The sequence below is a fragment of the Mirounga angustirostris genome, unplaced genomic scaffold (assembly GCF_029215605.1).
Source record: "Mirounga angustirostris isolate CCGP_5_RB_7025 unplaced genomic scaffold, mMirAng1.0.hap1 SCAF_6, whole genome shotgun sequence".
Taxonomy (NCBI): Eukaryota; Metazoa; Chordata; class Mammalia; order Carnivora; family Phocidae; genus Mirounga; species Mirounga angustirostris.
The window spans coordinates 15,838,916-15,856,245 of NW_026991714.1; the positions used below are offsets into that span (position 1 = coordinate 15,838,916).

Consider the following 17,330-nt stretch of genomic DNA (forward strand, 5'->3'; position numbering starts at 1 on the left):
GAATTCTATTTCTATTCTATAAATAGGAAAAGTAAGACTTAGGAACAAGATGAAGTCACTCCCTTAGTGGAGACTGAAATTTGCACGATTAAAAATTAGATTGAGCCATTAGAGATACTATGTTATATAATAATGTGATGACTTCATACATGTAACTTAATATGCTTTTCTGGTATATTGGTAGAGCAGAAAGAAAGAAAATTTATCACCATTAAAATTACACTGAAAATTCCTATTAAAAAAAAAGCTAGCAAAAGTGTCCCAGTTAGCTGCAAGTTTGGTTCAACATCCGCAAATCAATCAAGGTGATACAATACATTAATAAAAGAAAGAACAAGAACCATATGATCCTCTCAATAGAAGCAGAAAAAGCATTTGAGAAAGTACAGCATCCTTTCTTGATCAAAACTCTTCAGAGTATAGGGATAGAGGGTACATACCTCAATATCATAAAAGCCATCTATGAAAAACCTACAGTGAATATCATTCTCAATGGGGAAGAACTGAGAGCTTTCCCCCTAAGTCAGGAACACGGCAGGGATGTCCACTATCACCACTGCTACTCAACATAGTATTAGAAGTCCTAGCCACAGCCATCAGACAACAAAAAGAAATCAAAGGCATCCAAGGCGGCAAAGAAGAAGTCAAACTCTCACTCTTTGCAGATGATGTGATACTTTATGTGGAAAACCCAAAAGATCCCACCCCAAAACTGCTAGAACTCATACAGGAATTCAGTAAATTCAGTAAAATTCATAAAATCAATGCACAGAAATCAGTGGCATTCCTATACACCAACAACAAGACAGAAGAAAGAGAAATTAAGGAGTCGATCCCATTTACAATTGCACCCAAAACCATAAGATACCTAGGAATAAGTCTAACCAAATTGGCAAAGGATCTGTACTCAGAAAACTATAAAATACTCATGAAAGAAACTGAGGAAGACACAAAGAAATGGAAAAACGTTCCATGCTCATGGATTGGAAGAAAAAATATTGTGAAGATGTCAATGCTACCCAGAGCAATCTACACATTCAATGCAATCCCCATCAAAATACCATCCACTTTTTTCAAAGAAATGTAACAAATAATCCTAAAATTTGTATGGAACCAGAAAAGACCCCGCATAGCCAGAGGAATGTTGAAAAAGAAAAGCAAAGCTGGCAGCATCACAATTCCGGACTTTCAGCTCTATTACAAAGCTGTCATCATCAAGACAGTATGGTACTGGCACAAAAACAGACACATAGCTCAATGGAACAGAAAAGAGAGCCCAGAAATGGACCCTCAACTCTATGGTCAACTAATCTTTGACAAAGCAGGAAAGAATGTCCAATGGCAAAAAGACAGTCTCTTCAACAAATGGTGTTGGGAAAATTGGACAGCCACATGCAGAAGAATGAAACTGGACCATTTCCTTACACCACACACAAAAATAGACTCCAAATGGTTGAAAGACCTCAATGTGAGACAGGAGTCCATCAACATCCTAAAGGAGAACACAGGCAGCAACCTCTTCAACCTCAGCCGCAGCAACTTCTTCCTAGAAACATCACCAAAGGCAAGGGAAGCAAGGGCAATAATGAACTATTGAGACCTCATCAAGATAAAAAGCTTTTGCATGGCAAAAGAAACAGTCAACAAAACCAAAAGACAACCGACAGAATGGGAGAAGATATTTGCAAATGACATATCAGATAAAGAGCTAGTATCCAAAATCTATAAAGAACTTATTAAACTCAACTCCCAAAGAATAAATGATCCAATCAAGAAATGGGCAAAAGACATGAACAGACATTTTTCCAAAGAAGACATCCAAATGGCCGACACATGAAAAAGTGCTAAACATCACTTGGCATCAGGGAAATCCAAATCAAAACCTCAGTGAGATATCAACTCACACCAGTCAGAATGTCTACAATTAACAAGTCAGGAAATGACAGATGTTGGTGGGGTTGCGGAGAAAGAGGAACCCTCCTACACTGTTGGTGGGAATGCAAGCAGGTGCAGCCACTCTGGAAAACAGTATGGAGGTTCCTCAAAAAGTTGAAAATAGAGCTACCATATGATCCAGCAATTGCACTACTGGGTATTTACCCCAAAGATACAAATGTAGGGGTCCGAAGGGGTACGTGTACCCCGATGTTTATAGCAGCAATGTCCACAATAGCCAAACTGTGGAAAGAGCCAAGATGTCCACCAACAGATGAATGGATAAAGAAGAGGTGGTATATATATGCAATGGAATATCATGCAGCCATCAAAAGGAATGAAATCTTGCCATTTGCAATGACGTGGATGGAACTGGAGGGTATTATGCTGAGTGAAATAAGTCAATCAGAGAAAGACATATATCATATGACCTCACTGATATGAGGAATTCTTAATCTCAGGAAACAAACTGAGGGTTGCTGGAGTGGTGGGGAGTGGGAGAGATGGGGCGGCTGGGTGATAGACATTGGGGAGGATATGTGCTATGGTGAGTACTGTGAATTGTGCAAGACTGTTGAATCACAGATCTGTACCTCTGAAACAAATAATACATTATATGTTAAAAAAAAAAAAAAGATTGCATGAAGGGAAAAATGCAGGGGGGAAATCGGAGGGGGAGATGAACCATGAGAGACTATGGACTCTGAGAAACAAACTGAGGGTTCTAGAGGGGAGGGGAGTGGGGGATGGGTTAGCCTGGTGATGGGTATTAAAGAGGGCACGTTCTGCATCGAGCACTGGGTGTTATATGCAAACAATGAATCATGGAACACTACATCAAAAACTAATGATGTAATGTATGGTGATTAACATAACATAATAATAATAGAAAAAAAGTGTCCCAGTTAGAGACTATACTCCTTATTTCAGGTAGTAATGTATATGATAATATTCTAATAAAAAACCAAAATTCTGTGTAGGGTTTTGCTGGTTTGCTGGTTTGATGCTGAGTAACTAGTAGATAAAAATGATGGCTTCACATCTCATTCTTTCACTTATTAGTTGTTTGACCTTCATTAAGTTACTTAAACTAAGTAATATTAGTGGGAAACTAATGTGTCTGATTTCACTGAGCTCTGGAATTAGAACCCCCAAAGCTTTCATGTGCCAGTAGAAGCAAAGGTTTATAGTAATTGGGGAGCATAAGAATACACGAAGTTGAGACATCCTGTAGGTGACAGAAGATAGTCTCTTATGAATTATTCTAGAGCAAAGACTCAGGTGTGTCCACTTTCATCAGATTCTATTAAAGGGCAGCCAGTTCATAAAAACTAGGAATCAAATGTCTAATGGACATTGAGATCCTATGAGCTCAGGGATCCTCATTGATTCTTGTTGATTCTAAAAGACCAAGCAATCCTTTATCTAATCTGCCTTTCAGCAATTGACTGGGGAAGTCACAAATAGCTTCCAACCATTAAAGAGAAATAGACTTTCTATTTTGCATGACATCACAGTTTCAAATCTAGACCCTACGAATTGTGTTTTGTTGTGAAAACACAGATGCTTGGAAACTGTGTCATTTCTGTGCTACCACTGTCAACAAATACAGAGAATCAATTTGTCAAGCTTTCTCAGGAACATAACGGAAGATCATCCACACATTGTGTAGGAGTGGAGTTTTAAAGCGGAAATCAAGTATCTTCAGTATATTAGTTTCCTAGGGCTCTTGTAACAAATTATTAGAAATGTGGTGGCTTAAAACAACACAGTTTTTATTATCTGACATTTCTCACGGTCAGAGGTTCCAAATGGGTCTCACTGGGCCAGAAGCAGTGTGTCAGCCAGGCTGCCTTCTCTTCTGTAGGAAAGAATCCTTACCTTTTCCACCTTCCAAAGGCTGCCCACATTCCTTGCCTAGGAGCCTACTTCCATCTTCCAGCCTTGCATGGCAGTCAGTCCTTTCTCACATAGCATTATCAAATTCAATTCCATCTGCTATTTTAATCCCCTTTTGCCATGTAACATAATATATTCACAGGTTCCAGAGATTAGTACATGGACATCTTTGGGAGGTCATTTTCTGCTTACCACACTGACACTGTGGTTAAATAAATATGAGAATTAAAGTAGCATTTCTGTAAACTCTTGGGCATAACTATCCCAAGTGAATAAAAAAAAAAAGATACTGGGAGTCTGAGTGCAAGAATATATGAAAAACTGCTGAGCATAGATCTATTACTCTAAATTAAGCAGCTGTCTTAGGGATTGGAGAGAGGATGGTATTAGGTTGGGAACTATGGGAAGTAAGGAAGCACAATCTTGTTAATGGCCCTTAAATCTTGGACAAAGTGGTATACAAGTCATTTATTTTTTGGATGGAATGAATAAGATATTATAAGGGTTACTATAGGGAATAGCAAGTCTTTTCTGGAGTTAATGTGGATACAATGGACCTGATTTTCTTCAATAACCACCATTTTTTTAGTGAATTTTTAGCCAGTTTCAAGAAGGACATAGATTTAGAAAGACTTTTAAGGGTTTAGCCTCCTCTATGAATCCCATATCTAAACTCTCCTTGACCCAGTAGCTCTTGAAGACAGATTCAAGGTCTGAAATGTAGATCTTGAAATCATCAGGCATGAGATAGTCAGTCTGTGCCATCATCAAATTACAGGATGGGGATTCTGCTGGGAGTTCCAGAAAGAGGCTTTGGATCCACATTTAGTATTAGCATCCACATTTACAAAGTGGATCTCCTCCCATCAAATGCACCAGAGTGGAAAAAATACTAAGTTAGCAGAAAAGTGTGTTGATTAAAGTGAAGACAAAGACAAAGGGAGAGACTGAAAGGTGTTTGAAATCTCTACCTCTGAGACAGTTTGGTTATTCCTAGGAAGGGATGATAGAAACATAGAATTTATGGTAGATAGTGTAGCCTCAATATCAATTAGTTATGAAAACTTCAATTTCTACAACTGCATGAAAAGTTCTCTTTTTTGTGTGTTAAATGCAGGTATGGATTGACCAGAGCAGCTACTTTCACAGAAAGAGGTTCTTGTGTCAACGTTTGTCCTTTTCCTTTTTTGATTCTTTCTAGCTAAAGTAGAGCAAATGTTCTTCCAATGTCCCTTTTCCTTACAATAATGAGTTGTCTTTGTGTAGACTAGACATAGATATGTCCTTGTTCTTGGCTTTATTTAATTGCTTAATCTGGAAAGCTATTAATTTGATCTATTTTTTTCTTTTTTTCTGAGCCGAAGTATCTTCCAAGTACTCAGCAAGTTCTTATAATTTAGAGAGAAGACATAGTCTACTGTCCTATCTTCTGATTTCTGAGAAATTTATGAAATTTTGACTTACATTGAGAACAGAATATTCCTAGTGGTAGCTAAGTGGTCTCTGAAACTAGGCATGGGATTATGTTGCCCCTGTTTATGAAACTGGACTTTTTTTTATTGTGGTAAAATATACAGAACAAAATTTATAATTTTAACTATTTTTAGGTGCATAGTTCAGAAGCATTGAATACATTCACATGGTTGTGCAATCATCACCACCACCATTTCCAGAACACTTTTATCTTCCCAAACTGAAACTCTGTAGCCATTAAACATTAACTCCCTATTGTCCCTTTCCCCTAGCCCCTGACAACCACCATTCTATTTTCTGTCTCTATGAATTTGACTACTCTAGGTACCTCATATAAGTAGAATCATATAATACTTACCATTTTGTGACTCGTTTCTTTCACTTAATATATTTTCAAAGTTCATCTATGTTCTAACATGTGTCAGAATTTCTTTCATCTTTTAGACTGAATAACATTCCATAGTATGTATATACCACATTTTGTTTGTCCATTCATCTACTGATGAATATTTGGATTGTTTCCACCTTATGACTATTGTTAATAATACTGCTATGAACATAGGTGTACAAATACCTGTTTGAGTCCTGCTTTGCATTTTTTTTTAGCTTTATATTCAGAAGTGAAATTCCTGGATCATATGGAAATTCTATGTGAAATTTTTTGAGGAAATGCCATAGTGTTTTTCACAGGAGCTGCACTATATTATATTCCCAACAGTGATGTGCAAGTTTATTACGTGCAAAAGTCCCAGTTTCTCTAATTCCTTCCTAACATATTCTTTTCTGTTGGTTTACTTATGATAGCCATTCTTCTGACTATGAAGTGGTATCTCATAGTGATTCTGATATGCATCTTCTTAATAATTAGCAATATTCAACATCTTTCCATATGATTAGTGGCCATCTGTATATCTTCTTTGGAGAAATATCTATATGAGTCTTTTAGCCATTTTTTAATGGGTTGTTTATGTTTTCATTGTTGAGTTGTAGGAGTCCTTTAGAAATTTTGGATATTAGTCCCTTATCAGTTATATAATTTACAAATATTTTCTCCCATGGTTTGCCTTTTTATATAGTCAACTGTGTCTTCTAATGCATAACACTTTTAAATTTTGATGAGGTGCAATACATCTATTTTTCTTTTGTTGTCTTGTACTTTTGATGTTATAACCAATATATTATTGCCAAATCCAATGTCATGAAGATTTCTCCTTATGTTTCTTCTAAGAATTTTATAGTTTTAGCTTTTACATTTAGGTCTTAGGTCCATGTTGAATTAATTTTTATATATGGTATAAGGCAAGGGTTCAACTTCATTCTTTTGCATGTGGATATTTACTTTTTCCAGCACCATTTGTTGAAAAGATGGTCCTTTTATCATTGAATGGTCTCGACACCCTTGTTGAAAATCACTTGGTCATTTTTGTAAAGTTTCATTTCTGGGCTCTCTATTCTATTCCATTGGTCTGTATGTCTGTCTTTGTACCAGGACCACACTGTTTTGATTATTAATTGTATCTTTGTAATACTGATTGTATCTTTGAAGTAAAGTTTGAAATTAGGAAGTGTGAGACCTCCACCTTTGTTCAACAATTTTTCAAGATTGTTTTGGGGGTCCCTTGAGATTCCATTGCAACTTGGGGATAGATTTTCTATTTATGCAAAAAATATTGTTGGGATTTTGATAGAGATTGCATTGAATTGTAGATCACTTTGGGTAGTATTGACATTTTTACAATATCATCTTCTGATCCATGAACACGGGATGTCCAATTTATTTGTGTCTTCTTTAATTTCTTTCATCAAAGCTGTTCAAATCTTCCACCTTCTTGGTTAAGCTTATTCTTAAGTATTTTTTAAACTATTGTAAATGGGATTGCTTTTTTAAAAAATTTTCTCTTCAGACTGTTCATGCTTAGGGTATAGAAACACAACTAATTTTTACATGTTGGTTTTGTATTCTGCAACTTTGCTAAGTTCTTTTATTAGTTTTAACAGGGTTTTTTTGTGGGATCTTTAGGGTTTTCTACATATAAGATTACATTCCCATGAACAGAGATAATTTTACTTCTTCCTTTTCAGTTGGGATGTTCTTCATTTCTTTTTCTTATCTAATTGCTCTGGTTATAAATTCCAATATTATGTTGAATAGAAATGGCAAAAGCTGACAGCCTTGTCTTCCTGATCTTAGGGGAAAAGCTTTCACTATTGATTATAATGTTAGCTGTGGGTTTTTCATACATGCCCTTTATTGTGTTGTGGTAATTTCCTTCTATTCCTAGTTTATTGAATGTTTTTATAATGGAATGGTGTTGAATTTTGTCAAGTGTTTTTCCTACATCATTTGAGGTAATCACATGTTTTTCTTTGTTCATTCTGTTAATATGGTATATCACACTCACTTTCATATGTTGAATCATCTTTGCATGCTTTCCCGGAATAAATCCCACTTGGTTATGTTGTATAATCATTTATAAATGTGCTCTTGAATTCAGTTCACTAGCGTTTTGTTGAGGATTTTTACATCAATTTGCATAAGGGATATTGGTCTGTAGTTTTTGTTTTGTTGTTTCTTAAAGTGTCTTGTCTGGTTTTGGTATCAGGGTAAAGCTGGCCTCATAAATTTTGTTAGGAAGTATTTCAGTTTTTTAGAAGAGTTTGAGAAGGATTAGTACCAGTTCTTTAAATGTTTGGTAAAACTCACCAGTGAAGGCATCTTGTCCAGAGTTTTTCTTCATTGGGAGGTTTCTAATAAGTGATTCAATCTTGTTAATAGTTATAGGTCTATTCAAAATTTCTATTTTTTCATGATTCAGTCTTTTAGGTTGTGTGTTTCTAGTAATTTGTACATTTCATCTACTAGGATGGATTTTTGACCAATGAATATGGACAAGAAAGACTTCAAGGATACCTGCTAAGAGTTCTTGTCTTATTTTTTTATATTCTTTACATATCTATCTATAGATAAATATTGCCCCATATTTTTAATATCATTTTGGTAGGTAATTCATCCTGCTTTTACTAACCAGGTTTTGGCATATCTCGACCTCACACATAGATAAACTAATTGATAGAGATCAGGAAGTCCAGGACTAAAAATTCCTAAGGCAATCCTAAATTTTTTAGTGAACCTGAGCCTTCCTTTTCTTACGAAGGTTTGGCAAGTCATTAACTAGGTTATATAAATCTTACCTGGACCATGGTTTAGAACTATAAGACCTGCCAGAGGCAGATCAATATACTCACAGACCTTATAAGATAAAATGAAGGAATATTGTCCTGGGAGAAAGATATATTTTAAAGGGGGAAGTGAAGAGAAGAGGGTCTGTTGAAGATGCAGGAAAAAGAAGAGTAAAGCAAGAGGGAGGAGAGAGTCAGGATCCAAGGGTTCAGAAAGGAGGTCAACTGAGAGTTGGGTCATGAGCTAGAGAGGAGAAGTAGTTTTAATTTTAGATACACAAAGTTGTTAGTAGTCCTTTCCAAGGTATCCTTAAAAGATGAAATTTAATTTTTTTTGTCCTTTAGAATTGTCCTGTCTTATAGACCATCTTCATACCCCCCCAAAATACTGCTTATTGATATTTATAAAATTTAAACTCTTTGATACCAGAGCACCAGGCAAAAGACTATCTTATTCTTGTTTCAAGTTTCCCAGAGCATCATGTAAAGGGGGAGTGTCGGTGCAACTACATTAGTGAAATTCAGTGTCTTCCACAGCCCAGCAAAGTACTAATGTGCTGACTTGAATATACTATTTTTACCTCTCTTTTAATTGACCTTCACATTGAAAGTATTTTGTTTACTTAAATGACTATAATTTGGTTAAAAAATATAATCTAGGCAATGCAAGTTTTATGTCAATTTCTGAATCCACACCACTTTCCAAAAAAAAAAAAAAAATACACTACATAGATAGAAAAGTATTTGTAGGCAAACTTGTTTGTAGTGTTACTTAATCATGTTACCAGACCTAATGTGCTCATTTCTTAGGGGTGAGAGAGGAAATAGGCAACATAGCATTACCTCTAAGTTACCACATATGTATGTGAGTAAACATATGTTTATACATCTTTAATGCAAAAAGTTTAATGTTGTATTGATATTTTGCAACTCCAAAATGACAGCATTCTTTCTAGTAATTCTGTCAACCAGTTGGCATCTGCAAGATGATTGTGATAAAATTTCATTGTGAGTCAAAGCATATTTTTTTAACTCATGCAATGATTGTTATTGTCCTAAATTGACAGGTGAAGTATGTTGTCCAGATGAACAGCACAATCGGGTTTCCACTGGCATCGGTGACTCCTGCTGTGGCAGAATGCCTTATTCCACCTCAGGAAACCAGATTTGCTGTGCTGGGAGGTTTCATGATGGCCATGGACAGCAGTGCTGTGGTGGACAGATTGTGAGCAAAGATTTAGAATGCTGTGGTGGAGAAGAAGAAGGCATGGCGTACAGTCGCCTTCCAGGTAAGGAGCCCTTGTCTACTTTTCAGTAGGTGGAGAATATGAGAAACAGAGAGGTTGAAAAACTTGCCCTAGATATAAAGCAAATAAGGAATTAAAGCTCATGTTAATTATATCTAATGCAAAATTTAAGTACATATTATATCACAAATAAAAATGTAATTTCACATTTTTTATGTTCATGTGATGCATTTCATTAAAATGGATCAAAACTCTTTCCTCTTGAGAAGTGTCATATCCACCGTAAACAAAAACAAAACATACATGAATGCAGTGGTTCTGGATCAAGAGAATATTTCCTAGCAAATTTCCTAGCAGATGCTAACAGTACACAAAATTATTATTGATGACATTATGTCAATTCTTTTGCTCTATTATTCTTTTATAGCTATTAAATTAATACTAATTTTAAGAGCAATCATTATCATTGATAGAGTACTTATTATCAACCAAGTACTATGCCCAATGTCTTATACATTATTACCTCAGTTAGTCTTTTTTTTCAGTTAATCTTTATAATTGTCTTAATAGGTAGGTTCTATTATTGTCTACATTTTAAAAATGAGGAAACTGAGGCACAGAGATTAAACAGTGTCCAAGATCACATTGTAGTCAGATGCAAATTTGGGGGTGCCTGAAAGTTACACAATTTGGGGACCTTCTTTAAGGAAAGAAAATAAAATGATTAAGATAAGACAGAATATAAAAATAATATTTACTTAGAAGGGGAAAATAAATTATAAAAATTACAAATCAAAAAAAAAGGAAACTTAGCAAATCCCACTAACATAAAAATAGCATGTTTGGATTCTATAACTTCTGATATCCGTCTTTTCTCCCCCTGACATGTTTAACTTATATCCTTGATCACATCTTCATGGGACAATGGCTTTGTACCATTTATTTCTAGAAAGATAATTCATTCTTTCCTGTCACATGATTAATCAAAACATTTTTAATTATTTCAAGTTTTAAAAAGTAGCCTTAAGCTTCAAAATTTATTATTGTAATATTATGTAAATGTTTAGGATTAGTGTCAATTTTGGAGAAATACCTACCAAGGATCTTTCTAAGGTTTAAGGGCATTTTAAGTTTTCTTGTCTTAAGGTGATTTGCAGTGACTTGTCTTAAATATTTGTTGAATTGACAACATCATTAACCAGAGTTTCATGGATATCCTTATTATATGATTGAATTTGAGTTGTTTGTTATCATGATGTCACTACACATCTACACATCAGCAAAAGTATAAATTTTTCCTATATATTTATGAGTTACCTCTCTTCATAATTTGTAGTAATTTATGCTTCAATCCTAGATCCATCATTTTCTTTTAATAGTTTACTACCTTTGTTATAATCTAAAATTTATTTTGTTATAATTCTCTTCTAGATGTCAGAATATTTCAGTTGATTCTGTTGTTCAGTTTTACAGCTTTTGTTTCATATTCCATTAATTTTTCTGTCTGATCTTTCTCTTTCTTTAAAGCTTCCCTTTACATGCATCCAAATTAGGAGTCTGTAATTTCTCATATCCTTATCTCTCCAAACTGCAGTTAAAATGGCCTATTCAAGCCTTAATGACTTTTTTTATAGAAGTGACAGAAGTCATATAAACATAGCTACATGAACCCAAACTAAATATTTTCCCAAATCAACTTCCCCTTAGTTAGATTTAAAAAATGTATATGGTCACTCTTCTATTTTAATCAATACAAGGACACATAAGACAGAAGGCAAGTTAAAGGGGCAAGAGACAGAGGCCATAGCAAATTAACAGAGTTAAATATTATACATTTGCTAATTTTATAAAAATATGTGACCATGCCTGCCTTGGAAGGGGCTCATGTAGGCAAAGGGCCCTGAAACTCCAGCTCATCAGCTTCAGGATAAATCTGCTTGTGCAACTAGCAAGTGTTAGAACTCCAGCCCTTCTCTGAGCATGATTCCGGGACATCATCTGCATCTTGATGCAGATGAACTATGAATTCCCTATTGTTTTTCTATAATTTCTTCTTTTTTAAAAAAACCATCAGTGTTACCCGTAATATCAGTAATTGTAATTTAAATTATTGTAGTGTTATTGTTAAGTACCATATTTTTGTACAAATTCTCTTTTATGTAAAGTTCTGGTGAAAATTGCTAAGAACGCTTCAAGAACAAAACTAATCAATCAAAACAATTTTAAAAGTATCAATCCTTGGGGTACCTGACTCTTGCGCCTTAACAAGAATACTAAACTCTCAGTATTTTAGTAGCCCTTAAATAAGTAAAAATGCTTAATTATATTATTCACAACTAAATTTCAGTACTCCCAGTATGGGAAAGATTTTTCTCCTTCTTTGAGCCAAAAAATACCTGATTTCTAGTTTTTCATTTTATCTTTGGATAATCATCAAGTGTGTTTCCAAGGCATTTACTATTCTATGAAGTTATAAATCACCCATCTGGATCCACACTATATCAATCTATGCATTCTTTTTTTAATCCAACCCAGTGGGACATATTTAGAGGAAGATTTTAATATATATATTGTCAAGCTGTTTGATAGTCCCATGTAATTTTGTTGATCTGTATCAACAGTCCAGAAAATAGTGATGATGGATAGTTGTCCTATATGCAACAGAATTAGGTTTCAATTAGGACACTTCAATTGACCCCCCAAATTTAAGGATTACCTCCAATACATGGCACAGGACACCTGGATCTTCAGTATAAGGTAGCAAGAAAGTTGACTTTGCCAGGTAAAACCAAGAAACAAAAACAAAAACTAACTTGACAAGATCTTTGAAGATGAATGATGCATTAAATCATATGATACACAAGAGTTCAGTGTAGACACATAGTCCTTTCAGAAAATTTCCCCATGAATTGTAGGCTTAAGAAGTTAGTGTCCTAAAGATAACTGAAGTCCAGTCAAGGAATCCAGCCTGGTCAAGTGTCTCCTAGACACTGCTTATTGACTAAAAGATATACACGATGGTCACAAGATACAGCTATGACAAAAAGTAAACAACATTCTACGTTCACTACTCGCGAAGCAGAGTTCTATGTGCTTCATATACATCAACACATTTATAACACACTTAAACCTCACAACAACCCTATGAGGTAAGTACTAGTCTTCTCTCCATTTTCAAGATGAGGAAACAGAAGCACTTCTCACAAAAGTGAGAAACTGCCCCCAGCTCACATAGCTAGCAAAAGGCTGCATTACTTCAGGTAACATTAATTGCTATTTATTATAAATGAACCCCCCCAATTTGTAAAGGCTCAAATACAATCGGGGTTCACTTTTTCTTATAGCACCGAGATATGAACCTTCTATAGGTCAGCTCTCTTTCCTAGTTATGAGCTACCTGTTGAACTGCCAGATTCTACGGTCACCTGGGAGTTGTACCCATTTCTGCAGCCAGAAGGGGAAAAGAGCATGGAATAACGTGTGTGTGAGTTTTTTATTTGCCAGGTCTAGGAATAGCAAATATTTTAATTAACATTTCACTGACTAGAACTAAATGCAAGGGAGGCTGGGAGATTTGCCTGTGAATCTTGCCACTGTGGCTAAGAAGGGTTTCTAATTCCATCTAAATGGTGACAAAGTCCATGCTCTTAACTTCTTTGATCATTCTGATAGTTGGACAAGCATTGGATACTCTCCAACCCAAGCCATATCAATGTTTGTCAGGTCTGCTCAGCAGGGCCAGTATAATAAACTATCACGTTGTAAACATTTTCTGGAAGACTGGAAAAAAAAAAGAAGCATTATCAAATCTGCCCTCTGACTGCACACCTAATGTATGCCAAAGTTAGAAGACAGGGTACTACATAGGAGTGCTGAGCCCTGAGACAGTGACTTATAAAGAATAATCTGGGACTTCTAATTGTCTGACTCTTTGCAGAAAGACATTTGCTGGTGGTCTGTAAGATCAAAATGGCTTTCATATTAATACTAACCTATTATATGCCTTTTTCAATCTCATTCCCTCACGAGTATACAGTGGAGTTTTTCAGAGGTTACATGGCATGTGATATTGCAACAGTTGAATGCAGAAGCAGGTATGAGAAGTTAATTCCTTCTAGTAAGCCAGACATTTGAGAGGCTTGCAAAAATGCAAAACAGTGTCATTCTTCTCACTCACTTTTCTCAGTTTGGAAAATGCATTTATTTTTCATAAATATTTATGTTAACATGTTATATATTTATTATTATTTTAAATGAATTAATAAGTACATATTTCAAAAAAATTTTGTTTTAGGCTCTAATCCAGTATTTATCAACAGATATAACCCACATAAACAAAAGCTATTTGGAGTCCTCAATTATTTGTAAAAGTGTAAAGGGGTCCTGAGACCAAACTTCACGCATCACTGCTTTAATGCATGGTTATCATGTGTACTAGAAAATCATGGCACTTAGTTAGTTACCCTGTGCTATGATTAACCAGTTGAGTATCTCCTCTTCTAGATGAGTTGCTAAAAATATGTCCCTTAAAGACAGAACAATGGATGCCAGGTCTGGGAGATGCAAAAGCATTGCCCCCTCCATACCATAATGAGTCAGAGTTTTAACATAACAGCAAAAATGTCTCATTTTAGCATCTGTTCATTTGTTCCTTTTTTTAGTCAATTGCCATATTCCTTCATTTGATAAAAATGTATTATGTAGTGACTATGCTCAATACAGTATTCTTGGTGCTTTGTGATTATAAAAAGGGCTGATTCCATTTTTATCCTTAAGAACTTATAATCTAATCAAGGAGGAAAGTACCTATAAGGTTAAACACAGTCCATAAGAGAGGGATGAACAAAGTATATTCATAAGAACTGAGAGATCACTCCAGTCAAAGTGATGGAAAAAGCTAAACCATTAGATTGGAACCTCAAATAATGAGTAAGATTTTGAGATGTATAGATGGAAGAAGGACATTTCAGCTAAAGGGCATAGCTTGAGCTAAAGTGTGAAATTGGCAATCTGTGAAGCATGTCCAAGTAGTAGTGAACAGTTGGGTTTATTGGCGGGATCCACCGTGTGCAAGGAAACAGAAGGAGATATGTCTGAGTAGGCAAAACGATCTGAACATTATTCAGTAATCAAGGAAGGGTCTCAGGACCAAATCAAGGAAGGGTCAATGTGATGGTAAGAACTGTGATTTAAGGCAATAAATAAGATTGGTGGCAAATGAATGTGAAGGAGAAGGAAAGATAAGTCAGAACACTATTGCCAAAAAATAAAACATACTTGTTTTAAGAAATGAAGTAGAGGTAACTATCCCCTGGGACAATGGTTCCTAATCTTTCGGGGGCCATACACTCCCTTAAGAATCTTTTGAAAGTTACAAAGCCTCACTGCAAATACTACACAGAAATCTGCCTGCAATTTCATACACCCCTGACGTCCCTCCGTGGGCCCCAACTTCAGAATAACTTCTTAATGACTTCACTGTGATTTTCCACGCTTGTCAAATATTTAAGCAAATTGCAACATTACTCAGCTCCTGTGAATCAAGGTTCACTTTAGAGTTTCTCATGACATTTTGCAATTCTGCCAGGGCTGATAATCATGGTGGATGGAAGGAATGATACTTTTAAAAAGGAAAAGAATCTCTTTTTATTCTCTTGACCTTCCTGCAGGTTTCAGTGTAAATAGACACATTCCACCTGTCTTTTTCTTCACTCTGCTTGCACTCCCTCCTGTCATCCCTAATGACTGTGACCTCAGTGACCTTCCAGAATATCCATATGGCCCTTTTTCTCCTCAACCTAGCAACACCATACCTGCTACACGAGGGTTTGGATCTCATAATATTGTTCCTAAGCCTGGCCTCTCTCACTGCCTGGCATTGTGTGCCTTCCATAAGATGGGGCTGGCTCGTAAAATATCTCTTTATGTACTTTATTACTTAAACTCTTTTATTTGCCTGCAGGAGCCCTTTAACAAAATCACATTGAATTGACTTTCTCACACCAAATCAAATCTCCCTGGTCCCAGTTCAGTTGTCTTTGTCAATATGTATTTTATAAATGGAGTGAATTAACAGATGCTGTTGGAACAGAAGTGCTGTGGTAGTGTTTATGTTTTTACTGCTCTCTCTGGGCAGATGAGTTGTGTAGGAGTGTTATACAGGTATCTCGGGATGAAAGTCATGCTCATCATTGCAGTGATATGTATTCTTAACCATTTTCTTTGGATGTATTTTAAACCTCTTTATTACTCTTTTTATTCTTAGTGTTTGCTTGTGTGGTTTTATCATTTATGCCATTAATCTTGGATTGGACTTGATTATATCTTTTAGTATTAAGAGATGAACATTAAAGTCTCCCTATCACTCAAAGAGACCAGGATTTTCTGTTAGCTGTGAGAAACTGATCATGACATACCTTTGGAACATATTGCCTGATCTCTATTATAAATGTTGTCCATGCAGCCTTGGATAGGAAACTCTGGGTTGAAACTGCTTTGTAATAGAATACTGAGTTTCCATGTCCTGGAGTAGGACTTCAGCAGAACAAATGACTACCCCTATTTGTCATAGAAGATGGGATCTGGAAACTTTGCAAAGAGGGAAATATAGCACAGAAATCCACTGTGAAAGAGCTGTACTAAAGTATATTTTCTAGGAAGATTTCCATGTGACATAATGAATTTTTGAAAGGTGTAACGTAGAAAAAAACGCATCTCAACGATTTGGGGAGCATTTTTGCTCTACCCTTTCTTTGTCAGTTTTGTGGTGGTAGCCATGAGGCCATCTACTGGTGGAGACAAGCATGCATTTCTTTTCTTTCATATTCTGCCACCAATTTTATGTTTGTCCTAAGAATGACTAATCACAAAACTTTTTTCATTCTTATAGGCCTAAAATATAGTCCCTTGGCTTAAAATGTGATCCCCATGATCAGTCCCAGAGTTGCACATTAATTTGTCATGTTCTAGACTTTGTTCTTTACTATCTTACTGTATTTATCTCAAAAGCATGATTCAGAAGTCTTGGTCTTTTTTTTCTAGAAAAATAGAGCCCCTGTTTTACAGAATTAACAATTTAGAAATTCATCAGAACTATATGTTTATACATGCTTTCCTTGTCAGCCCTGGCCATTAAATGAGTGTTAGTAACATATTGAAACTATTCATAGCATTGTGAGTAAAAGATTCTTTCCTTCACTGTTTTCTCAATTGTATCCAATGAAATGGAAGCTATCTGTTGGATATATATATGCTGTTTGGGAAGATAAAATATATTGCAGTTTGATATCAGAAATAAATATCTAATAGCTCTATGTGTACTGTACCACTTTAGTAACATCTGTCCAAGGAGAATCTTCACCTTTGTACAGATTTAAGGAACAGCCTCTGGAAGAATATATCGAGCCATCAACAATACACAACCTGTTTTGTTTTTCTTTTGGCATATTTAAAATTGTGCATTCTACATGTCAAAGTTCAAAAGTCAAGTGCCAAATGTGATAAATTAGGCAGGGGTCAAAAGTTATTGCAATGCAGTTTCAGAAGATTGTCTGTCTCTGAATTTGCAGCTCATTCATGCTGAAGTGATGCACTATG

At 35.5% G+C, this 17,330-nt stretch overlaps 1 protein-coding gene across 1 annotated transcript in view; it reads left to right on the plus strand.

The window, feature by feature from the left end:
* USH2A (usherin) overlaps positions 1-17,330 on the plus strand; it is a 701,438-nt gene that overhangs the window by 526,868 nt on the left and 157,240 nt on the right. Inside the window, exon 49 of the mRNA XM_045876094.2 lies at positions 9,555-9,776. Within this exon, the coding sequence (XP_045732050.2) occupies positions 9,555-9,776 (222 nt within the window). The remainder of the gene's footprint in view (positions 1-9,554; positions 9,777-17,330) is intronic.